Source organism: Durio zibethinus, chromosome 23, assembly GCF_047325235.1.
Source record: "Durio zibethinus cultivar Kanyao isolate XHJ-2024 chromosome 23, ASM4732523v1, whole genome shotgun sequence".
In the NCBI taxonomy this organism is placed as follows: domain Eukaryota; kingdom Viridiplantae; phylum Streptophyta; class Magnoliopsida; order Malvales; family Malvaceae; genus Durio; species Durio zibethinus.
This window is the reverse complement of record NC_143184.1, coordinates 1,052,886-1,077,834: the sequence shown is the minus strand read 5'-3', so window position 1 is coordinate 1,077,834 and position 24,949 is coordinate 1,052,886. Positions and strand designations below refer to the sequence as shown.

The 24,949-nt window shown below is 35.3% G+C and overlaps 3 protein-coding genes across 9 annotated transcripts; 2 read left to right on the top strand and 1 right to left on the bottom strand.

Moving 5' to 3' along the window:
* The first annotated feature begins 14 nt into the window (after nucleotides 1–14).
* Nucleotides 15–1,338, top strand: LOC111313763 (Preprotein translocase Sec, Sec61-beta subunit protein). Its single transcript, XM_022914501.2, has 2 exons — nucleotides 15–130; nucleotides 968–1,338. The coding sequence occupies exon 2, from the start codon at nucleotides 970–972 to the stop codon at nucleotides 1,213–1,215; it is 246 nt and encodes an 81-aa protein (XP_022770236.1). The 5' UTR covers nucleotides 15–130; nucleotides 968–969; the 3' UTR covers nucleotides 1,216–1,338.
* A 428-nt stretch (nucleotides 1,339–1,766) lies between these two features.
* On the bottom strand, nucleotides 1,767–19,383 carry LOC111313761 (uncharacterized). 7 transcript variants are annotated; one of them, XR_016332489.1, is made up of 51 exons: nucleotides 19,160–19,383; nucleotides 18,357–18,651; nucleotides 17,998–18,226; nucleotides 17,505–17,844; nucleotides 17,280–17,393; nucleotides 17,045–17,173; nucleotides 16,777–16,968; nucleotides 16,484–16,678; nucleotides 16,102–16,239; nucleotides 15,888–16,010; nucleotides 15,539–15,792; nucleotides 15,150–15,253; nucleotides 14,735–14,829; nucleotides 14,413–14,649; nucleotides 13,748–13,936; nucleotides 13,592–13,673; nucleotides 13,410–13,477; nucleotides 12,490–12,635; nucleotides 12,244–12,352; nucleotides 12,008–12,154; nucleotides 11,806–11,853; nucleotides 11,597–11,725; nucleotides 11,237–11,476; nucleotides 11,018–11,158; nucleotides 10,837–10,922; nucleotides 10,641–10,746; nucleotides 10,046–10,141; nucleotides 9,745–9,897; nucleotides 8,985–9,158; nucleotides 8,664–8,878; nucleotides 8,449–8,581; nucleotides 8,244–8,369; nucleotides 7,724–7,768; nucleotides 7,417–7,494; nucleotides 7,196–7,312; nucleotides 6,664–6,790; nucleotides 6,492–6,592; nucleotides 6,227–6,364; nucleotides 6,061–6,144; nucleotides 5,172–5,318; nucleotides 4,956–5,087; nucleotides 4,817–4,864; nucleotides 4,587–4,733; nucleotides 4,452–4,513; nucleotides 3,685–3,999; nucleotides 3,401–3,592; nucleotides 3,212–3,316; nucleotides 2,829–2,963; nucleotides 2,447–2,683; nucleotides 2,269–2,370; nucleotides 1,767–2,169 (listed from the first exon to the last, which is right to left on the bottom strand). XR_016332489.1 is itself a non-coding variant. In XM_022914494.2 (51 exons), exons 1-51 carry the CDS (start codon nucleotides 19,256–19,258, stop codon nucleotides 2,029–2,031), a joined length of 7,224 nt encoding a protein of 2,407 aa, XP_022770229.1. In that variant the 5' UTR covers nucleotides 19,259–19,383; the 3' UTR covers nucleotides 1,767–2,028. The 7 variants fall into 7 exon arrangements, 6 of the variants coding, with proteins under 6 accessions (XP_022770229.1, XP_022770230.1, XP_089608472.1 ...); XM_022914494.2 differs by having other exon boundaries at nucleotides 3,685–3,838; XM_022914495.2 differs by having other exon boundaries at nucleotides 3,685–3,838; nucleotides 14,434–14,649.
* Nucleotides 19,384–21,347: 1,964 nt separating this feature from the next.
* On the top strand, nucleotides 21,348–24,602 carry LOC111313760 (alanine-tRNA ligase). Its single transcript, XM_022914493.2, has 9 exons — nucleotides 21,348–21,674; nucleotides 21,766–21,832; nucleotides 21,934–22,011; nucleotides 22,419–22,471; nucleotides 22,843–22,926; nucleotides 23,595–23,647; nucleotides 23,737–23,801; nucleotides 23,889–23,947; nucleotides 24,117–24,602. Exons 1-9 carry the CDS (start codon nucleotides 21,405–21,407, stop codon nucleotides 24,204–24,206), a joined length of 819 nt encoding a protein of 272 aa, XP_022770228.2. The 5' UTR covers nucleotides 21,348–21,404; the 3' UTR covers nucleotides 24,207–24,602.
* The last annotated feature ends 347 nt before the right edge of the window (nucleotides 24,603–24,949 follow it).

Genomic DNA, 24,949 nt, shown 5'->3' with positions numbered 1-24,949 from the left:
AATTTGCGTTCAAGGAAATATATTGGTCAAAGTCTCAAGGACATCAAACGGGCGTCTTGGCCATAAAAGAAAGGGCGTTTCCAAAGCTTGCAAACGTACGATCTGAATTCTGATTTCCAAGCCGACTCAGGCGAGTTCTTCCTCTTCTCGCTTTCTTTTACCTTCCATTAGATTATAATTGTTGCGTTTCTATAAACGATGGCTAGATTTTGGATTTTATCTCAGATTCGCATCCGAATAGAATAGATCGATCTACTGGATTACTTGCATTTAGATCTGGTTTCTGATATCTGATTCTTTTACGTTGTTTTGATTGGTTTTTTCTTAAGATCTTCAACTTTAGGGTTTTAGAAATTCTTTACATATGATTGTTAACAAGGATTTAGGGTTTGAATTAGATTGTAATTTGATCGAATCTTAAAATTTGGTGGATTGAATTCTATGGTTTTCCTTTTCGGTGATTCAATTAGTAGAATTCAATTGCGTAGAGCATGAATATTTAGTACAAATTTTGGTGGTTTTTATTATAATTTATATTATGATATATGAACATGATTTATGCTGATTTTATTGATAAAGTTATAACGGAGATTTGGTAACTTTTGGGCATTTTTACCACCTCTATAAAATTGACTATTTGCATCCCATCTGTTTTTTTATTCTTTCTTTTCTTTTTTTTTTTTTCTTGCAACTCTCTTTGTTCCTTGCAAATTACTTGCAATTCTCTTCAGAAATTTGTTTAGGTTTTACCCTCTAAGTTGTGTACCATATAGCACATGTAGCATGGCAGAGCAGCCATTCTTCACTAAGCCCTCTTCAAGAAAATGTGATAAATATGTATTTATTTTTTGTTAATACTGATTTGGAAATTCATTACTATTTTATTGGGTGCTAAATTCATTACTATTTGTATATATTTTTATCTGTTATTGAAAATTGAAGTTGTGCGCTTTGGTGGTTGGTACAGAAATGGCAACGGGAACAGCACCACCAAGAGGAAGTGCAGCGGCAGCTGCAAGCATGCGCAGGAGGAGAACAACAAGCGGTGGTGGGGCCTCAGGAGGGGCTGCTGGGACTATGCTTCAGTTTTACACAGATGATGCCCCAGGACTCAAGATCTCTCCAAATGTCGTGCTTGTCATGAGCATTGGTTTCATTGCTTTTGTTGCCATTCTCCATGTCATGGGCAAGTTGTATTTTGTTCGTAGGGACTAGGGAGGCTTCAGAGTGTTTTAACAGTAGCAAACTAAGATCAATGTCGGGATTTTCAATTGTCCGTGGTTCATTACTTTTTGACCTTTTACAGATTATAATTTAGAGACCGATTTAGTTTGATCCCCTGTACTTGTGTTTTGTTGCGGTTCCATTTCAAATTCTCGCGTCTGAATCCCTTACTCACCTGGAAGATACGCAGTCAAGCTAAAAAGATATTTACACTGTGTTGCATTGTGTTATAACAACTCCCGCGCTAGCTTTGGCAGTGAAACGCAATACCATTACCTTTTCTGAATGAACGGGTCACCATTTTCTTGGAAAAGAACTTGAATAATTATGTTCTGGGAGGGCGTGGTTCAGCACCAGAGAAATTTTCAGTTACAATCTATCCAAATATAGAAACTCAGAAATAATGTCCAACCAACCGCAGCCTCCTTTGGAACCGGAGAAATGAAGCCAAACACCTACTCTAAATTATGTAGCGGGCGCATAGAGGAATTGCTGCATTGCATGATCATTTTCTAACGGTCATGACTCATTTGGCCCAAACAGTCGATCAGAGCCACCTAAACCTCATTTGGCCTGAGCCAATGAGGGGTGGTTTTAATTCACAGTTTATACACAATAATCTAACACCGAATACAATATTCTTCCGGTCCGAGGCATTTACAAATAATAAAACTGCTGTGATCTCGAGTAAATTTGAACTGGTTTGTCAGAGGATACAAGGATAAATAACAAAAGGTGATACATTGCTTACAAATGGTGATTTTAAAATTAAACAGTTCAAATATATAAACATTAAACAGACCCTTAATGTGCGTTGTCGGATACCCAACCACTCTCATCCACAGGTTTCAGGCCCCCACAAGATCGTGCAACAGATTCAAAGAGTTTTTCAATCTCGGGTGCACACCTTATGAATGATCGATTCCAGAAGTTGTATCTTGGATTCTGAAATATAAAAATATGAACCTCAAGGCATATAGGCATATAGGCATATTCCGTACCAGAAAGCTAAAAAAATAAGATCGCATTCAAAATCAGTTTTACCTTTATGAGCTCAATGAAGGTAATAAGGAGACCCCACGGGTGAGGTTTATTAACAATTAACCGTTCCAACAGAACTCTTGTAATTTGCTCTTGGATAATTTCCTGAATAAAGCAAAAGTGTATTCTCATCCATTTGAAATGAGCAGCAAAAAAGCAACAGATCAAACAGTAATCTCACCTGATTTGATTCGGCAAATAAGAATAGTAAGATGAAGGAGAAGTAATGTGTATGGTTGTTTGGGTATCGCAATTGGTTAGCAATTGCATTAAGAAAAAGATAGCGCCCCTCAGTATCAAGGTCCCCTATTAGGCTCTGGAAAATATCCAAGGCAGCACCAACCAAGAACACAGTCATTGGAACAGTGTTTGCTGTTGACTGTGCATGAGGTACTCTTGACTGCAGTTGCTGGATAGCCTAAAAGCAATTTGCCACAGGAATTTGTTAAACGGTGAAGTTATATTCACTAAATGCAGATGATAAATTTTCCATATGAAAAACTTGTTACAGTTAACAGAAGTGAAAGGTGACATCTAGAAAAGTAGAAGATACAGTAGAATACCTGCATTCCAACATAAAGCACCAGTGAGTTGATTAATGGTACATTATAACGGGTACCAGCAGATGCTGCCTCACTAGGTGAAAGGAGCAGTCTTTGTTTCAGTTCAGTTAGAAATGATCCTCCTTGTAGCTTAGTCTGCAGAGAATTTTTCAGACAATTTTCAGAAAATAATTAAGAGAGTTACATAAACGGGATGGATAGCTGACAAGAATAAAAATTTCCAGTGAAAAGTAATAGAAAAAACACCAATTATCATATCTGAAAATGTTACATAAGAAAAGTAGGTTGAAGTAAATAATGAAGATAAAGGGAAAAAATTAGGGATGGGAAGAAACAAGCCAATTCATAAAGTCCAACACACAATAAAGAGTGAATTTGAGTACCTTGAGATACTCATCTACATCAGCCTTCATCTGTTTTGCTTTAAGAGCAGCATCAACCTCAGAGAGGATGCGAGGGGGTTCTCTGATTTCTGGAAGCAAATCAATCTGCACACCAAGTGATTAAAGAATTAATTTCATGATTAAACTATCTGGAAAAAAAGAAAAAGATCAATCCTGATGAATTGACACCTTTAGGTTGGGTGTAGATGGATCTGGCAGCCTCATATTGCGTGGAAATGCACTAAGGATAATATTCCGCATCTGTATGCAGCTCGGAGGAATCACATCACAGAAGGTAAAATGATAATCACACAGGAACTCAGGAAAGTCATGAAGCAGAACTAGCAACACCCTCAGTGTGCCTTTATACAGAAAATGAACCTATACAGATAACACGAGAGAATAAGTGGGACCATCATAATTAGTTTACAATGGCAACAAATAATGAAATCAGTCTTTAGAAAGAGGCAAACCGGCCCTCTAAGCTCAGCATTCCTCAAAAACGGCTCCAGGAACTGAAGCAAGTCCACCAGCAACCGTTGGATATAGGGCCAACCCTTCTGAGCATTCCCAGTGAGCAATTTCGGCATGAAACTTCTATGACTGACAAGCTCTAGCCATGCAAAGCTATAACAGCACAGTGAACAATGAATATAAGTAGAAGTATCCGAAGGACTTATGAATAGCAGCTTCCAGATTGTAAATGTGAATGCCAAAATACTAAAGCTCAACAACCAGTTATTGCTTTTCCAACTTCTTCCAACTGGATGCAATGTTCTCAAGACAATCTTCATTCAAATGCACAATAAACCATTAATAAAATGCAAGGTTTATGGGAACAGGAAAGTGCATTAAAGTATCCAGGTGATTTGTTCTTTGGACGTTAGATAGTTTTGCTATACTGGATGATACGTGAAAAATAAAACAGTTAACAGAAAATGTAGCTAATTAAGTCTGTTACAGCAGCTATTTTAAACCTGCAAATTTAGCTACCAGGTAATTTAACCCAAAACGCTGATTTAGCACAAACCTTAGTATAAGGTAAGCCAAATCATTCCAAGTGCAAAGTCAGGACTTAAACCAAGATAATAATAATAATAATATGATCCAAACTAAACCAATGCTTCACGGTGAAAATCTTTTGACTCAAAGACTCAAAATTGCATCATAAATGATGCTTTTTAAGAGGAGACAGCACATTCCTACATATACGAAAACCAAACAAACTTGCAGTTCTTACCTGAAGGCGGGAACTTTAAGGGGCTGCAAAGCATGAAATGCATTGGCAAAGGCTGTCAAAATCTGCAACAAACACAACGAGAATTAGCTATTCAACAGCAACAATCTCAGCTAAGAATATGCAATCAAATTGCACCTGAAAATTTGCACCATCTGTGACAGGGTCCAAGGAACCAATATCTAACAGCCAGTTGATAAATAATCTGAAATATGGTCTTGGATTAAAAGATGCTTTCTTATCCTCTGCATCTTTTTGAATAAATCTCATAGTCATGTTCAAAATCTGTTAAGCACCATAAATATCATTAAATGTTCTTGGAAAACAAAATTGAAAAATATACAAAATGAAATGTAAATAATATTCACCTTGGACATCAGAAAGAGTTTACTTGATCCCTGTTCTACTGGGCAATACTGAAGAAATTGCCAAAAAGGAAAAATTTTAAACATTTGCAAAGTTAGATTTAGAATGAGACAGAGATCATAATGATATAATTAACGAGACCTTAAGGACTGACAGCACAAGTTTGGAATAAATATCAATGGCAAGGAAAGAAAGAGTCTGCGCTTGCTGAGGTGATTGCAATGTGCCAGAACTCATGACCTCAGAAGATAGGCAATGTGCAACAGATAGTTCCTAACATGAAGGAAAAACAATAAAAAATGAGTTTGGTTTCTTGAGTTTTTGGGTGACTTTGTATGTAACAAGGGCGAGATTCACCGTGATAATACGGAAAAAGCGTTCCGTCATATCATCCCCTTTAAGCAGTCCATTTTGATGCAATTGTATGATGTAATGATTACAAGGTCCATCATTTGCACCAGGACGCTCACATATCTGGTACCATTCTGCAAACAGCATGGATACCTACAAAATTTTTGAAAGAATATAACGAATAAGAATTACATAATATCCCCAATTTTCCTAGGCATGCAGAACAAAAGAGGGAAGGCGAGATGGGAGAGACAAGGGCACAGCAAAAAGGGGAGAGAAGATAAATGATTAAAGTACAACAATAAGAATAGTGCAGGACTGCAGGAAGGAATATTTGCATCAGCACTCTCATACATTGGTGTATAAGCAAATTTGCAAGTGGAAGAATGATGATGAGAAAGAAAGTCAAATATAAATAATAGGAACATATGCAACTGGAAGCAAATGGTAGTTTAATACTTAAATGAGCCTATCCTATTAAAAAACATTCAATCTCCATAATATCAAAAGTGGCAATTACTGTAATTGTGATATACTATCAGACCATAGTTTGGGCAGGAACAATATGCATATACCACTCATAGTAGCAGAAGACAGGCCAAAGATACCTTGCTTTTGTTTTTGAGATGGTTGCAGTCTCATTGGAGTATACTATGGCAAAAGATGCAGCAAACTATTAATCTGCATGTGTTTTTAATAGGCATTTTTGTTCAAGAAATGACACCACGAGCTTTATATTTGTGCTACCCCTTTTTTAGAAACCCTTAACATCCTCCTAAAATTTTCTCTCCCTTCATATGATATTTTTTGGGTCCATGGTAGATTACTAGCAAAATCTATAACATGCACAATGCATTCTAGCAATGCCTTCTTCAATCTAGAAAAAAATAGTTACCTGCTCCTTGAAGCCAGCAGGATCTGGTTCCAGAGCCTCTATATTACTATTATCTTCCCTGTTAGCTGGTGTGGGACTAGGTGCCTGCTTCAAGAGAAAGATTTCAGGTCATAAGAAAATATTAGAATACTTAAGAATAAAGCAATACCACGGAAGAGTCATTAACCTTTTTGTCTCTAGATTGCCTAGCCTTATCCTCTTTTCCAACAGTGGCACTGGATGAAGCAGCCAAACTGGAAGATGGATTTCTGACCATCTCAATCAACTGTTGCAATGATTCAGGAGATCCTGGTTTCAAAGCAACCTGCATGTTCATAACAGTTAGAAGTCAATCCCAAAAACAATCAAGGGAAAAAGTAAAGGTAAAAAAGAAAGAAAGAAAAGAAGAAGAAAAAAAAAGAGAGGGAAGCAAAGAGAAGGACGAGGACAACCTTTGCCAATGCATCAACAAGATTGTGGAGTTCTGATATGACTCTCGATTCATCAGAGACCAAAGTTTGAAGAAGTGACATCGCAAATTCCATCGCAGCTTCTGCATATTTAACTTCATTAGCTAAGTTATACAGAATTAACTTAAGTGAAAGGGAAATTCCTTATACATACTATGCCTTCCCCCATCAATAAGTTTTGCCATATGAACATTGTACTCTGCAAGGTTCAGCAATTCACTTCGAATAAGGCCAACAGTGATATCTTTGTTGAACTTTCGCTCCTCATCTGAATATATCACCTGTAGACAACAAATGGAACGATCAACACAAATGAAGAAGACAATTCCAGACACACGTAGAAAACCAAAGAACAAACCAGAGAGAGTTTAAGCAAAAAGCCATAAATGCAGAATACAATCTAGCAAAAACTTACTCAGTCAGAAAACATCATATTACCAACTAGATAAAGTCCTAATAACCACTGTTAGATGAGTTCTTTCAATGGAAGCAGCATGCGAATAATAACTTTTATAACAGTTCTCTTCTTTGCTTTACAAATTAAACCAGTAACAAGTCCAAAGCAATGGAGCTAATGGATTTCACAACTAATATTAGCAGGTAAAAATGCAACTTGGTTGCTGCTATACACTAAGGAAAACAAGCCTCCAAAGTCTCAAAAGACCAGAATGTGGAAAACAGCATACCCAACTAGTAAGCTCCTTAACAGCAAGCTTACAAACATCACGGACAGCAGCCAGAATAGCAAGATGGGCACTGACATGAAGACTGTTCGATGCATTCTCATATAAGCCCTTGAAAACCTGCGTAAATATTGAGAAACAGAATCGAGGATGAGAACACAACAGAAAAAAAAAAAAAAAAGTGACTAACAAATAAAAGTTTTGCTCCAGAATTGTTAGAACACCTTTTGAGCTACAGCCAGTGCTGCCTCGTCCCGACTTACACATCTGAGTATGATTTCAGGTACCTCAGAGATCACTCCCTAAAACAAAAAATCAAAAATTAAGTAATAAATCTTTGTTAAAATAATGTAACCAAACAAAAATGAAATTTCATTTCTTGAAATAGTAACTTGTTTCTGCCAACAAAAGGAAGTGCCAAGGAAGATAAAGAAAGGCATGGAGGGAACAAGGAATAGATTAGGCTATTTATGGCACTGTTATATCAATAATATATAACTGCAGTACAAAAAAGTAGAAGGTTAAAATTACCTGAATGTCAGCTTCTCTACCATCACTTGTCACTAAAGTTTCCAACTGAATATATTTGACAAAGAGTCAGAAACATATTTTGACAAGATTTCAGTGTTTAACAGCTAAAAGTCAACTGAAGTAGTAAGTATACCAAAAAAAAAACCAAAACACGAGAGAGGAATGGGAGCCCTATAGCTGAGGTATCTCCTTCCTACTCTCTTAAGTGAGAAACTAAGTTTCTGTTGTATGCCAGTCTTCCTTGAGAGTAGATCCAATAGTTGCAAAGTTACAAACATTAAGATCATTCTAGATAATATTATGCACCTCTCTCAACAATTGAGCAGTGAAAAAGAAATATCGGTAAAGGCCTAAGAAAATTATGGAGTGGCATCTTATCCACCATGATATGTATGATCCATTTGTTGTGGCCAGACACCAGAATAATCCATTGATCTGACCAAATTCCCCCAGACCCCAATGATAAAAGGAATAAGTAGGGCAAGAAAGAAAGCAGCAAAAAGAAAGAGCTATATTCAACCTTCTGAGCAACAATCTGATATTTATCCAATGCATCCCTTGTGCTCAATGAAGTCTCCGAGATGCTACTTCCAAGACGCTCAGTGACAGCAGGTGAAGGTAACGGCTGTGATGCAGGTCCCAATTCCTAGCAAGTTGGAAGCACGTGTCAGTAAAAAAAGCATGAGTTTACCAGCACAAAAGTTCGTGCATATAGAGTTTCTCACTTTGACAGCATCAGTATCAACTGAATGTAATTCAGGGGCTGAAGTTGTATAAGACAATGAATCATTGAGGGGATCATTTTCAGTAGTCTGTGGGGTCAGACCAGCTGCTGGGCCAATATGAATTGAGGAAGCACTAAAACAAAAGGATTTCATATAGATCAGCAAGAAAACCAGAAAAAATCAAAGAAACCAAAGTAGCATTTAAAATGAAACACCTCAAAGGGGCAGCTGAGGTAGATTCAATTGCCTCAGAAGCAACATCCAATTGTGCCAAGTTTCCTGGGCCAGATGAGTAACCAGGGGTAACTTGCCCTGATGTTGAACCAAATGTGCCAGTAAGACCAGCATCACCAGATAAGCTTGAAGGAGCACCAGACATGGAATGTGAGCTCTGGCCAGATTGATTTTGCCAAGGAAGCCGAACAAAGTCCTAAAAGATAAAGATGAGAAATCACAAGAGGGGCAGGAGCAACTCTCAGTGCCTTTCTTCTTTAAATCAAAGAAATCCTTGTGCAAATGGTTAATCATATGAATACCTCATAAACTCGCTGCTGAGACAAAGACAAGTGACCTGGTTTAGGTCGAAGAGCCTCAGACATGACACCCATAGAACCTTGCCCGTACATGCTTGGATCAAAAAATGCAGGATCCCTATGCTTTCTTCTTAAAGAAAGTTGATTAGCTATTTCTCCATCAATGGTTTGTATTGCCTATATATTAAAGTCAAGGAAAAAAAAAAGAAAAAGTTAGAAAAAGATTAGTCAAAAATATTCAGTAAATACTTTTTCCTAAAAGCCTGCCATTATGCAGAAGAAAACCTCCATCAATGCGGGCGGAACTTCCATATGAACCATGCATTACTAAGAAGAAGGAAGTTCTAGAAAGCTAAATCTGAATATAATAAAACTCAGAGAAAGTCCACAGCAACTTCAAGTTTTGCATGAGAAACATTGTTTCCATTGGAGCTTGGAGTCATTAAAGCACCCTACGTATGAATCTAATCCATGAGATTTATAAAGATAAAAAAATCAACTTAAGAACCAACCCATGAAAACGAGATCAAGCCTATCTTTAAAACTTTGCTCAACGGACATGCACGCACAAAATGCTCCATTGTTTTCATTGGAGCATTCGAAGTCACTAAAGCACCCTACTTATGAATCTAATCCATGAGATTTATAAAGATAAAAGATCAACTTCAGAACCAATCCATGAAATCCAGATCAAGCCTAATTGTGACACTTTGCTCAATGGACATGCATGCACAAACTACTCCATCAAAGGCAACAAGCTGACCTTATCAGTAGCAGCCTGTTCTATGACCGCACAGCCAAGATCAAGGTTATCATTAGTAACGAGCTGAACAGCTTGTTCTAGAAGATCACTTCCAACATTCAAACCCTGAAGTGAATTCCTCAGCTGACTTGATATAGAGCCACGCAAAGGTTCCTAGAACACCAAAAAGTGAGATTAAAACCGTATGATAAAGTTAACAATGAATGGAAAATAAAACATACAAACTCAAAATGGCACTAGGAAAAAAAAAACTCTGAAAAGGGGAAAGGGATATCGAAGGAAGATTGATGTGAGATAAAACCTTGCATGTTACATGTGCTAGGCTTCCAGCCAAACTTGCAACCATCAAATGTGCTGCATTATAGATCCGTGTCTCATCTGATTCCATAGCATAGTCCTAGATTGCATTTAATTAAGGTGATATTAGAATAAAAATAGTTATTGAATGGCATGTTTAAAAAGGTGGTTGGAAGATGCCTATGCTTTCCAATAAACACTAGTAGGAGACAATTCTAAACCATAAAAACAGGAATTTGAAAGAGAAGCCATCCAGTGACTGCAAGAAGAAATAGAAGCTATAAATAATGAACAAGAGAATCAAAATTGAGCTCTAATAAGAAGAACACCAGAAAATACAGAAAAATAGTAACAAAGGCAATTTGTCAATAATGAGCCAAAAGCAGTGGATCTATTATGGAGAAAAAACAACTGGAAAGTCATCATATTGCCCTAACAAAACGAGAAGTCAAAAGTGCCACAAGAAAAGCTTGAAACTTGGGCAATTATTCAAGAAACACAACACAATCAAGGAGCAAACCAGCAAAGCAAAATTTGCAAAACTATTGCTATCAACCAAGTAGTTCGATCTTAAGCTTTATTGAGTTGACTTTTCAGACCTTTAAAACAAGCTCTTTTGTTGTTTGAGTTGCTATAGAAACGCTTCGCTGAACAATACCAGCTACAATCTCTTTGATAGCCCTGTCCATTGCAATTGGAACCACCCTGCAACAGGTTATATGCAGAGTTTATCATCAGGGCACCGAGTAACGTATGTAACAAGCAGGAATAATTAATATGACAATGGCATCAAACCTCTGAAAATGCAAGTGCAAGCCTAGTGCACTAAGCTTCTGATTGATAATAACATGAGTTCCAATGTTAGGTATCGGCGTGGAAAGCTGCAAAGAAGAAAGGACCAACAATCTAAATCTAAATAAACAAAAAAGTTAATAATTCTTTGAACATTGAAGAATGAAAACAAAAATGATCAAACCTGACTAACAGAAAAAGGTGACTGTGATGGAGTTGCTTGAAATAGCCCTTGTGCAGAAGGAAGCTGATCAGACAAGCCTAAAGCTGCTAGTTTTTCATCCTCCATTAAAGCACCAGTAGAGAGACGCAAAGGACCGGCATACTAGAACTCCCAAAAAAACAAATTAACACATGTAACTAGCTGCTAACAGCTATGATGAATAATTGAAAAAAAGCAAACCTGAGATAATAAATGTGTGTGGCCACTAGAATTAGGTGGACTAGCAACCTCCAGAGGTAGTTCAACATGATTAAGTGGAGTAATAATTCCCGATTTAACTTCCGCAACCATCTGGGGTTGGGATGCTCCAACATCTTTGTTAGAAAAATCAGGATTCCCCTCAAGTTCTCTTTTACGATCCTTAAGAAGAGAAGTTGGCGTAATGTCCTTCATATCCACACTAAGGTTCTTGAATAGAACCTAAATCGCCAAAAGACACACATACGTACACAATAGGCAGATAAATTCGGTGAGAAAAGCTACAATAATGAGCAAAAAAAGACCTTGTCTTCATAGCATGCATAAAGCATATGTCAATACCTCTATGTCAAACTTGAGATTCATTTTCAAGTTTGGCATTGAATAAATCTCAGCTAATAATGCCAGAATGCCTATGGTCCAGGGATTAGGGGGTTGATATGCCAGACTGCTTTGACATGGCTCAAGAATCTGCAAAAAGTAACAAATTTTTGAATATTGAAACATAAGTTAACAACAAGAAAACAAGTTAATCATCAAAAAAATCATACCTTTGAAGTAAATGGGATAACCGCAATCATCAACCCCTTCTCATACGCCTGGAAAGTGTAAAAATAAGATCAAAATCAAAAAGAACAATTTCAAAATAAGTGATGGACTATGAATAAACCAGATAGTCATCAAGGGACATATGAATAACTGAAACCTTATGACATACAATCAACTAAAAGTTTAAACTTAGGAAACAAGTACCTCTATGATCAAAGATTTGGGATCTATTTCACGAGCCCTCAAAACTTGATTCCGGCCAATTGTCAACTTCCCAAGCCAACTACCCAAATTTTTTAGCAATGATCGCTCTTCTGAGCTTGATTTTATAAGCTCTGATCCCAACAAAACCTTAAAAAGTATATGCGATAATAAATATTCTCTTCTACTATTTGGTCAAATAAATCTCAATGCATAGCTATTAATTAAAAGACAGAAACCTTGCAGTTCTCATATGTAGCTTGGATAATCTCCTTATTCAAAGCCTTTGAGTGAACTTTATCAAGGAACTTCAAATACAAATCATGAAAATTTGGTTCAATGCTTGCTCTGCAATAAAATACAAGATTAAGTTAATCCAATGGTACAAAGATGAGCAGGAATTATAATGAAAACACAGGTGTGAGTTAAATAATCAATCACATATCATGCAGAAAGAGGTATGCAAAAGAGAATTAAAGTTTGACCTTTTCATAACCATATACTGGGCAAACCAGGGATAATATTGCTCTTTTAATATATCAGTGAACTCTTTCCCTTTAGCTTCTATATTTGCAGCCGAAATATTATTGATTATAAATGATATCTTGTCCTGAACCTCAGATGCTGGAGCCTGCAAACAGAATGGAGAGTAATAGAAGGATTAAGTTCCAAAATAAGGTGACATTTTCAATAAAGCAAAACTCAACATCCACATGGTCATCATTGAGCCGATTAATAGTCTGTTTTGAAGGAAGGGAACTAGAACAGAGTAAAGGTTTTAATCTATCTTGATTGGGAGTTTTTGAAGGGAAGGGAGAGGGTTTGGAGGAAAACCAAATCCCCCTAGATGATCACTTTCTAAATGTTCTTCGCTTGGGAGCATATCGGAGTCAAATATTCCAATTCAATGATTTTAGCTTGTGATCACTTTTTTATCCCTCAAAAACTATTTTAGCAATGACTTTAAACCAGCGTCCCTCTACACTCCCAAACAAGGTGGAGGAGAGAAGTCTACAATCCTACCTTTGCACCCATTTTGCTCATGCTCTCTTTCATCTTCAAACTAGGCAAGCAAGATCCAGTTAAAAGCAAATCAATGGTCCAGAACCTAATGATTCTTATAACCATGCCAGATTGCAACTAATAGTAAACTTGAATGTTTTTGGCATCCTCATCATAGCCTATTCTAAATCCTTTTCTCTCAAATCAGCACAGCCCAAGGCTAAAGTTAAGTATGGTTAGATAGCCACCATCATCTATAACTATGACATCTTTAATTGATTCCAAGCTGTTTGTTGCAAAATCATAAAACAAAAATGTATGATATGCAAGCTGATTAAGAAAATGTTAAAACAAATTTCCAATAACAATTAGAATGAAAGATAGATAAAGGTTCATTAAATACCTCTATGGGCGTCTCTCTTCTCTCAGCAGCAGCAACTAGTGTTTCAATGTTCAAAGCAGAACCAAATCCTGTAATGAAGAGAGAGAGAGAGAGAGAGAGAGAGATTGTGGTGTAAGCACGTAAAGAGGTCAATGTTTTATGGAAGACTGTAAACGAAAAATCCCACTATCAAAAATTATTACTAGTAGAAGTAACTCCTCGAGAAGAACGAACAAAACCAGGGGAAGCAGACAGCATAGATGAACCACTGACTGCACTCTGCAGCTGCAATTTTAGTAGTAATATTAGTTCTAGAGAACAAAATTCCACATGCATCACAAAGAAGTCACCAGTCATACTTTTTGAATGCTAGAAGCATCACTCAAGGGAGCAACTGAAGGCTGCCCTACAGAAGATAGAAGGGGTTTCACATCATTAGATGATGTAGGAGGGATTTTATTACGCTCATCACTGGAACTATCATGTCTTGGAAGCTGAAGTGGTGAAGAAAGTTGTGGCCCAGGCAGAGAGATGTTAGAGCTATTTAACTGCAATGGTGACTTAAATTTTAGAAAACAATACAACAATAACTCAGATTATATAGATCAAATAAAAAACTATATAATAGAAATCCAGGATAACTTTATAACTGGAAAGCCTAAAACAATGGTGACCAGATCATCAGCAAGGTACAGATTATTTATCATTCCTTCTACAGCCAAATGGATTGTACTTTTTTTTTTTTTTTAGTTTGTAGCATCAATCAAAAGCATGTCTTTTGAGCTTTGACATTTATAGGCATGGATCTAAAGAGAAGGATCTTAAGTACAAGTACAAAGAGGAAAAGAATCAACTTTCTCAACAGCTCAATTCTTGTATTATATCCAGTTATCATTCATAAGCAGCAAAACATGGTAGTTTTTATTTATATATTTTGGCCAAGGTGATATTTATTTTGTGACACTGTTATTCGTAAATTTAAATTTTTTATCTTATGAAACAAAAACAAAAACCAAGATTTTACCTCCCCATTTCCTGGGGCAACCTGAGAGGAAACTTGGTGATGAACAGAAGGATTGTGGCTCCCATCTGACTCCAAGTGCCCAGATGAAATCCTGGCGAGAGCTCGTTCAATGAAAGTGACAAGCTCTGAATGAGTGGCACGCAGGTGAGATATCTGTAAAATATGGTTGCAATACTGCGGCCACTCAATCAGACGATCCACGAACTGCTCCAAGGCCTTGGTTCCAAACAAAAACATCTGTCACACAGATAGGCCATCAGCAATTCATTAATAACACCAATGCAGAGAAATAAGAAAACACAAATGCTAAAATAACACTAACTTTTGAATCAGCAGGTTTACGCAATGCATCTAAAACACCACGCAAGGCAATTCCAAGAGTGAGGTGAGTTACAAGTTGCTGCTTGATAACAGAGCCTGAAAAATGTCCAAAGGCATGGCATAAGTTTAAAAAGAAAGTGAGTATCTCGAACCAGTGCCTGATAAAAGTGCCTGAAACTTATCAATAACCATGGCGTCACAAAAAATATGAATCTCGGTCAGAAAACTGAATTGTTTAGCTGAATGAAATAAAAAGATAGAGTGCATTATAGATTAGACAACTGGGTTCTGCCTAGACAGCAAACATGACCCATCAAATTGTTAGTATTACATATGCAAAACATACCTTCAAACACATTGATCCAGAGTGATCATGATAGACTGCATGCATAAGATTATATAGTACAATAACTCACCAAAGAGAACTGCAGCAATTTTGAGCTGTCTTTCAGGATACTTGGGGAAAAATCGGTATTCTTCAAACAGATTCGCAACCATGCACTCAAATATCAATTGTTCCCTGTTAGTATTGAACAGCCTATCAAACCATCATGTCTCAAATATGAAATTTCTCGTAAAAGCCAAGTATTCAAATGATGACAAATGTAAAGGCACAGATACACTGTGGATAAAAGACTTGAGTTCCTTCCTTATATTACAAAAATAAAAAATAACTGGATGCATATAAATTGAAACAATTAACCAATTAAGAATACCCATAGACAAGAGTATACACAATCAAAGATAAGAAAAAATTTTGAACAACAAAGTAGAATCCAAGAATGATATCAAAGCAACAACTTACCTTCTCACAGAAGATTCCTTGAAACGTGCAAGCATTTGAACCATCGCTTCAATGGTCAACTGACCAGAAAACATTTGATGGAAGTAAGAATTTGCTTCTCCCTCAATATCATCTCCATATCCATCAGAGGTTGAGGAATCTGTAGTCCCACCATTTTGCAGCTTTGGATTAGAATCCATGATCGTTGCATGCAACCTTTCCATTTCGTCAAGAAGCTGAGTAGAGGCTATCACCTCAGAATTAGCTTTAAGGACCTGCATGGGAAACACACAAAGGAAAGCAGTTAGTGTCCAAATAAAAATATATCAAATGTGGATCATAAGAATAACCAACTGGTAGAAAATAAAACCTTGAAAAAGGTAGAACTAGTTTCCAAATAAAAATTTAAAACAGTAGTAGTATGATGGAAGGGCCTGGCAGAAAACTCTTGTGATCCACTGAATTGTATATCCTTCAAGAACTTTAGGCACTCCTGTAAATTGCACCATGCATGTCAGGCTAATCATTCTGATGACCAAATTAGCTTCAGTAATCATATCAGCTTGTGAAGGACTCAAAATTACCTCAAAGAAAACATCTTTATATGTATTCAGGTTACCACTCAACCACTTCTCAAAATCTATAACCTCTTTCCTGGAAGCAAGGACTGCTAATCTGATGCCAGAAGGAAAAGGTATCATCTCCAACACTGATGATAGAATCTGAAAAATAAATAAGAAACAAGAGAAATTACCAAAAACAGAAAATAGATAATAACATACAATTAAAATCCTGAAGCAATTTTTGTAACAAATAAAATATGAAATCACTATTGAAGAGAATTTAAAAGAGATAGACAGAGAAAAGGAGGAAGAAAGTGACATAATCAGTGTCTGATGCAGCATAAATATTTATCTCACAATGTGGAGCAGAATGAAAGAAACGTCAATGAAAATCCAAACTTACCTTTAACTCTTGACAAATTTCCAATATTCTAATCATGCTGTCAGGTTCAGTGTTGTGTACTTCTACAAATCCCCGCAAGACAAGACTAGTGTTCACATGCCAAAGTTGAAGTATCATACCAGCACCCATGGCATTTTTAATTATCATTGGAAAAACTGTGGAAGTCACATCATGCTGAAGGAGATTATAGACCGTCTGCAAGCATAGATGCAAAATTTATTAACCAAAAGTGAAAGATGCAAAAAAGAAACAGCACACAGCTTTATCACATATGTGATATTATAGACATGTACATTAACATGTGCCATCCCAAGAAGCAGGACTTCAGGGCAGTGTTTTAAGGGATACTCGAGCATTGATCGAACAAAGCTGGTGCGACCCCTTTCAGCTAGTTGACACAGCACATCTAGGAGGTCAAGACATAGCCAGGCATGATTTTCATTTCCAAGGTAAAGCTTATGGCCATGCACTGCATCTATATAGGCCTGCAAGATTGATCATTATTCCTACTGCAAATATAGTGACAAGAATAAGGCAAGACTAAATTTGCATAGATCTTACCAGCTGCCTCAAAGAATGGGCAAAGGTAAATACTTCTGGAGGTGCTGATACAGCATATTTTAGAAAAGATAGCTGACCTTCAATATTCTTCCACACAGAGCCACAAATGGCATGGAGAGGGAAGGGTTCCTGCACAACTTCCAAGGATTAATTAAACAAACGAAAAATAATGACGAAAAAATCTAAAGCAATACGCATTTCTCGCAACTTGACACATGCTAAAATAAAATAATACCTGGCACGCATGTCGATATACAGACATGAAAAAGGAGAATGCTGCCTCATTAGGAATGTAGAACCCCTCGTGATCTAGGTTTTCAATAACTCGAATCCAGTTGGTACCAGGAACCTGTATTCAGCATGCATTACAAAAACAAAGAAAATATGTTTCTTCTAGAAAGAGCAATTAGTAAATTGAAAGACAATAAGAACTACAGAAAGCAAAACAACTATAACTCACCAGTTGCTTTATAGTTTTTATAAGAACATCAATGTTCCAGGAGCTCAATGGAGGTAAATCAGGTAAAGTGCTGCAACCGAGGGCCAGACTGAATGTTGAAAATGTGGTTTGGTTGTCCTCAAGCCCGACATAGGTGCTAGCAATTGTGCCAAGTATTCTTGATATAGTTATCTCTGTCAAAGGTGAGCAAAGAGATAAAATATCTTTGCAGTGTGCAACATCAACGGTGCAGCCATAACCTAGTTCCTTAATGATATCCCCCATGCTCATCTCCTTCTCCATTTCTGCTAAAAGAGCATCAAAATCATTTTCTCCAGATTCATTGAAGAAATCCATGTTCCTGCAGGGAAGAGAACGGGAAAAAAAAAAGACTTATCACAACATGATAAAAATACCAATGAACAGAGCAACATGCCACCAAAGCTCGCATGAATATGATTAACTGCAGGTTTAAAGGAGAAGGGGAAGAAGCCTGATATGCAAAAATCAGCACCTCAAGAAATTAGCCTCACGCAATTCATCAGAAAGTATTGGGTTTAAAATGAACTGCGCAACATCTTTTTCTTGAACTAGAGATAACATCTGCATAAAGGAATCTACGTGCTTTGAAAGGGCATCGGAGCACCGGAGGAACATAACTATATTCTGAATTTGCTCGGAAGAATCAACAGAGGCCGGATTGGAGTGCAATTCCTCGATCTGAGCCATACAGAAATTCTTCCCTAGAAAGATGCAAAAGCTTCACTTTCATCAATCTGGTCAACAGTGTCAAAGAATCCAACTATAACAAACCAATAGTACCAATAGTACATCCATTTAACACCCAATGCCCATTCAAATAATGCCACTTACCACACATTCTTATGTCAGGACTTTCAGAATCGAACAAAGCAAGACTAAGGCCAATTTTTTCAGACACCGATAACTGAATAGCTTTTGAGAAATTCTCCAGGAAATCCTCACTGATATCCATACTTCTCAGTGAATGACAGAAAACGGTACAAAAATTTGGCTTGTCCATGGCATGTCTAAAAATTGATGCTATAACTTGCTCAGATTGCAACTTCGAATCTGTCATGTGAGAATGCAAGCAATCCAAGCAGGTTTGCAGCACCAGAATGCTGCCCTCGATTCCATATTCAAAGAACTGCCAATATTAAACAGGCCATACCAATAAGTTATCCAGAAAATTGCATTAAATTGAAAAGAATCAAACCAAGCACCCATCCCAACCCGCTGGATATCCCTTTTCACAACATAACAGAAGTTTAAAAATCTCGACAAATTCACTCTTCATTATTAGATATGCCGCAAAACTAACATAATTTGAGACTGACTTGATTGACTTGATATATTGACAACGTTCTAGGGTTTTTTTTAAGACAAATCAACAGAAATCCTCGCATGTGAGTTAGCTCGTTTTCAAACAGCACCGAGCTAGCTAATCGAGTAAAGAAATAGTTACAACATGATCAGGCAATAAGTTAAAACGATAACAAAACTCCATATAATTGAATAAACGTACATTAAATCCAATGTTAACTTTTGCGTAATTTTAGGGTTTTTAGTGACCAGACGAATCTTGAGAAATGTAACACAAAAAACACCAAATTGGCGCATTTTAGCATGGAAAAGTTGATTGAGAAAGAAAAAACCTGGCAGAGCTCTCGAATAACTGAGTCGGCGTTGGCTTCCGTCACGGACCGGAGCAGGAAACGAACGTGAGTTGAGAGTGTCGTAGAAAGCTTCAGCATGGTGAGGGGAGACAGATCGAGAAGGTCTTCGGCGGACAGCGCCAGTAGAAGGCACTGAAAAAGAAAGAGACGGAGATTAAGGATGACACAGTGGGTATGGAGCTTTGAAGATTGGGAAGACCGATGAGAGAACCGTCGACAAAAGTTCTTGAATATATGGTAAGAGAAAGGACAATCGTTGTGTCTGGGTTACATGCGGGTCACGGTTCAATTTAAAGGTGTCAAAGTAAAAGCCCAAATTTTTGAGGCCTAAGGCATGTTTAAAATAATATTAACATAATTTGATAATTTATGAAAATAAAAATCATAAATGTGGAGCTTTCAAACATGTTTTTAGTGATCAATAATAAAATATATATATATATAAATTTAAAATTTTCAATAATTATAAATAAAAATTAATTAAAACAATTATATAATAAATATTAAACAATACATGCATGGAAATATTCAATTACAATGCATAGAAATGATGATGTCTCATTTTTTATTTTATGAAATCAAAAAAGCTTATGTGTAAAAAATAATATTTTTTAGATAATTGAAGTTTATTTCAAAATCCAAAAAAGCAAATTAAAATTTTTATAGATGAAACAATAAAGGTGATCACAATATTAACTAGTTCGGATAAAATCTATTTCATATAAATAACATAGTTTGCAGCTTAGCTATCATAGTAGAAATAAAATTAAATATGACATAATTATTAATAATATAATTTATTTGTCAGATGTTATGTGATAAAAAATAAAAAAAAATTATTAAATAAAATATCCAAATGTTACCTAATTTTTCATAAATTGTCAAATGCATAAGTTTTTTAATTAAAAAAACTTCTTAAAAATAGTGAAAATATTATAAAAAATAATAACAAAAGAAGGAGAGTGCAAAGAAAATTAGAAAAGTATAAAATTAGGCATTTAGTAGAAATAAGCAAAAAAAAAAAAAAAAAAAGAGCATGATAGGAGAATTTCTTCATTGATAGTTTTTGTCCAATGGAGAAATGGTCTTCGGCTTTTTCTTTTATTCTTCCTTCTGTCTTTCATTTTATATCATAAAGACAAAATTGTATATTTAATTTAATTTTTATTTTGAGTTATTTTTTAAAATTTATGAAAGTATTTTATTAATTTAATATAATAAATAAATCTTATTATTTTCTAATGAATTAATTAATATAAAATTAAAATTTATTATTATATTACGAACTAATAAATTAAATAAATTTTATTAAATAATAATCTATTATTTTATTAATTTTAATCATTTATTAATAAATTTATTATTTACCATAAAAATAAATTTTAAATTATTTAATCATTTTATAAATTTTAAATAATTTAAATTTTAATTTAATATATTTAATAATTATTTTTCATTATAATTTACTTTACTACTCTGACTTTGTTTTATTTTAAAAAATATATTTTTATTATTAATTTTAATTTTATTATTATAATAATTAATCTCATATCAATCATAATTTTTAATCTCTTAAAACATCCAAATTAACTCTTAAGCTGAATTTATTCAATCGCGGCCATGTTTCGTCACAATGAAGTAACTTTTTGAGCTAATCTCACTGTGATTTGTTGTTTGAAAAACAAGGCTCCAATACAATTGTGCCTATGTGGCACCAGCGAATGGCCAGTCCTGCCATGCTGGGAAGGCCACCATGTCCGTCCTTATCAATATATTTTTAGTATAATTTCATCTATATATTTAAAAGATTAAAATAAAAATAACCTTAGTGAATTTTAAAAAAATATTAGTTTTGAAAAATTTTAATTATTAATTAAGTTTATAAATATTAAAATAATTTAAATTTTTTATTATATCATATTTTAATTTAATATTTTTAATAATTTTATTATTATATTTTATCTTATCTTAATTATTATATTTATATTTAAAAAATTATCTTAAAATTAATTGTAATTTTATTATTATAATACTTAATTAATTTTATCATATCATTATTTTTAATCACATCAAAATTACTTTTATTATTATTACCCTCGATAAAAGCGAGTATGAGAGTGGACCCGGGGAAGCAGGTTATTACTTATTATGACCCTATTAATTGTCGGATTCTTAAAACAAAATTTACGAAAGGTTTCCCAGACAGCCAAACAATCACCTCCCCATGGCTACGGTATCTGAACCACCAGAAGATAAACCAAACCCTAATTCACTACCAGCACTGCCGCCGCCGCCGCTGCTGTCCAGTGATTTCTCTTCCAAAAGTGAATCGAAAGCTCTTGAACAAGCCACTTCATGGATCGATTACGCAGCGGAGCAAGCTCTTCTATACCAGAAGATCATCGAACAGAACATTAACGCCACAATTGAAGCTTCTAGATCTCGACTCTCAGAAATTCGCTCCACTTCCTCTGCTCATTTTAATCAAACCATTGTATGCTTCTCAAATTCTTTTTTTTTTTTTTGTCTATATTTTAAGCCGAGTTTAGGAGAAAGGAAATTTATGTAATTCCTTTAATTGCTAGGATTCACTTGAAGATGTCAAGCACCAAATTGGTGTTTACGAGGACATGGTATTTGGCAAAGTTAAGGGTCTGTTCCATCAATCGCTTCAATCCATGCACATTCTGTTTCTATCTGAGAGAATTAATTTTTAGTTTTGAAGGCTTTGAGGTTTGACAATTTTGTTGCAGAGGGGATTAACATTGCAGCTTCGCATCCATTGATCACAGGTGGTGCTGCTGTTGGCTTGGGATTTCTGGTGCTGAAAAGTATGGTTCTATAATATTTGTAGGTAGCTTTTGCATTCCTAGGTTGTATATGTAACAGCAGCATCGGTTAAATTCATCTCTATCTGTTTTTGTATATAACGAAATTGCTGCTACTATGTAATTATACGCGCTAATGTATAGGCATAACTTGTTATTCATTGAAACTAGCTCTTTCTGACGATGTTGAGGTGCTGCTTTGCCATAACTGATTTTAATGACTAGTTTAAATTTTCTAGAATAGTGGAAGAATCTTGATTAAAGTTGTTGCTTAGATAACTTGAAGGTTTATGCTTCCTAGCCTTGCAAGTGCTAAGTTTGCAATTGCTTAGATATCCTTATCACTTAAGTTGTTTTAACATGGATTTAGAGACTTAATTGATATTGTTTCATTTACTTGCAATGTGCAGGGCCAAGACGTTTAATATATTACAAGACTTTGCGTCTTTTTAACAGCGAAGAGGTGGGTTGAATATAGTTTCTGTATATGTTCTGATTGATGGAGCTCCCTTTCTATCCTTGCTACCTGGTTTTGTTGGTGTGTTTGTTTGGCTTATAGATACATAAACTCGATTTGGATTTTAGAAGAGGATATGAATGAGATTTCAAACTGCATGAAAAGATTTTATCCTATTTATCCTACCCAGGACATTGGATTGTGTAATTCTGTATAGACTCCTTTTTCACAAAAGAGTGAATCTCATAACAGCACCATCATCTTCAGCTCTTTGCTTTACCTGAGAGTTTGATGGATTACCTACTCATTATTATGAAAATAAAGCATCTTCCCTGTTTAAAACACTATCATTTACCTTGTACTATTTGTTGTTGCAGTCCTTGCTTTCCAAAGCTGATATTAGAGTAAAGAAGCTGAGACAGTCAATTGACCGCCTTAAGGCTGAAAGTGAGAAGTTGGAGGTAACACTTTCCCTAGTGGATCTAATTGATGACAAATATTGAAAAATATTCTATCATCATGTGCTTGTGTCATTTCATGCTTTAATTATTTTGGACCGCTGTTTCTGTATAGTCTATAGTTTATACATGTGTGTTTGTCTATGGAAGATAACTTTTTCCCTGGGCGTTTAAGCTGATTCTAGAATACTTTTGTGTAAACTCATAAGTCAACTTTTTTTCTTTATTTAATAATAATATAAATGTGAAAATGGAATGTTATCTGAATTCTCTGTGATTAATAATGAAAACAGAGAATTCACTGTGTCCAATGATATGTACTTGAGCTGTTTTAAATAGCAGTGTCAGTTGTGTGGTCAAGGAAAATTGGTTTATCCTCAGTAATGTAAAATTTTTAATTGCGGAATTGATTTTAATACAGTTTGCATTCAACAAAATGTTCATTTAGTGATGCCTATAGCTAATTGAAAAGTTTATTTTTCTTAATATACCTCCTGGAAGTACATTGACATCTGGTTCCTATTCTTTCATAGCTACTAATATGAAAAAAAAAAATTTACATATGCATGCTACTCAGAAATTATAAGTTAATCATTGCTTTGTATCAACTTAAATGCTTTAATCAAGCATTTTGTTAAATATTTTTCATAATCTGCTATTGATGTTTCCAGCGGAGTGCTTCAGTAGCTGAAGAAGAGCTGATCCGTGGCAGGACAAAACTCAGGTTTGAGATTTCAAATGAAGTGCAGTGGAATATTAACTTCTTCTTGAGGCTAATTTTTTTCCATCTGAACATATTCAATATTCTTTCAGACAAGCAGGCAAGCAGATCCAAAGTGTGATTCACTCAGCTTACAAGATCGAAAGACAAGCAGCAGGTATTCAGTTCTTTCTCTCAATTAGGTGCATTGAACATCTCAGCATTTATGTGGCTGAGATAACACCCACATTTTCTGTTGCATCAGGATTAAAAGATGTCCTTGGAGAACTTCCAAGAAGAGAAGCATCTCGATTTAGATCGCAGGTAAGTTCTCTGAATATTAGTATATGGACTTTGTTTTTTAAGATATATGATAGTGCTATAATGAAATTGGCTATGTTCCTCTATTCCTATACCTGTAATTGCATAGAACGTAAACATGGATGAGACTGTTGTTTTCCATGTTGCTTATATGGAATCATTAATTTGGCAGGTTTCAAAACTTGCTTCTGAGGCTAAGCAAGAACGAAATGCTTTGGCAGAGGAGGTTTCGAAAATTAGTAATCATGGAATTGCAGTTTGAGGATTCTCGTATCTGTGCTACATTGTTGCATCTGATCGAGTTTACAGGTCACAGTTTCCATGATTAACTCATAAAACATTTCTGGAGATTACATTTTGGCTGGAGGTTCTACCATTGCATTCAAATTTTACTTTTGAGCATGATGCGTGCAAATGTGATGTTTCCTGGTCAAGGGACATATAGAAATAAGCAAAAGTACAACATGAATTTTAGTTTTCCAATTTTAAGCCCTTGTTTTCAGAATTTTCTGGTTCAGAAGGTTGATTTCAAGGCCTCTAGTTTGGCCTAATCTGTGGAAAATTTCTAATGCTAGGAATTCAGGACGATTTTTTTTCATTAAAAATAAAAAACAAAAAAACAGCATGAATCAGATAAACCGCTTTATCTTTTATTGCATGTTTCTCGTATACGTTTTAGTTGGTACTTACACCACTGGCTCATGGTTTTCAATTTCTCTTTGTAAATGGTAAAACAGACGGAAAGATAGTAGCCATCTGTTGAGATGAACCATGTTTTCTTTGATTGGCACTTTCGAAGTTGGGATCAATCATTACCATGTTGAATTATTAGTGAACAAGAAAAATAAAAAAATACAAAAACTATTGGTTGGGATCAGAATAGCGGATGGCTTTTATCTCAAAATCAGGATTTTTCGGGCTAATGATTTTTGAATTATAGTAAAATATTTAATAAGATATTTAAATTATAAAATTTTTTAATGTGATATTTGAATTATGAATTTA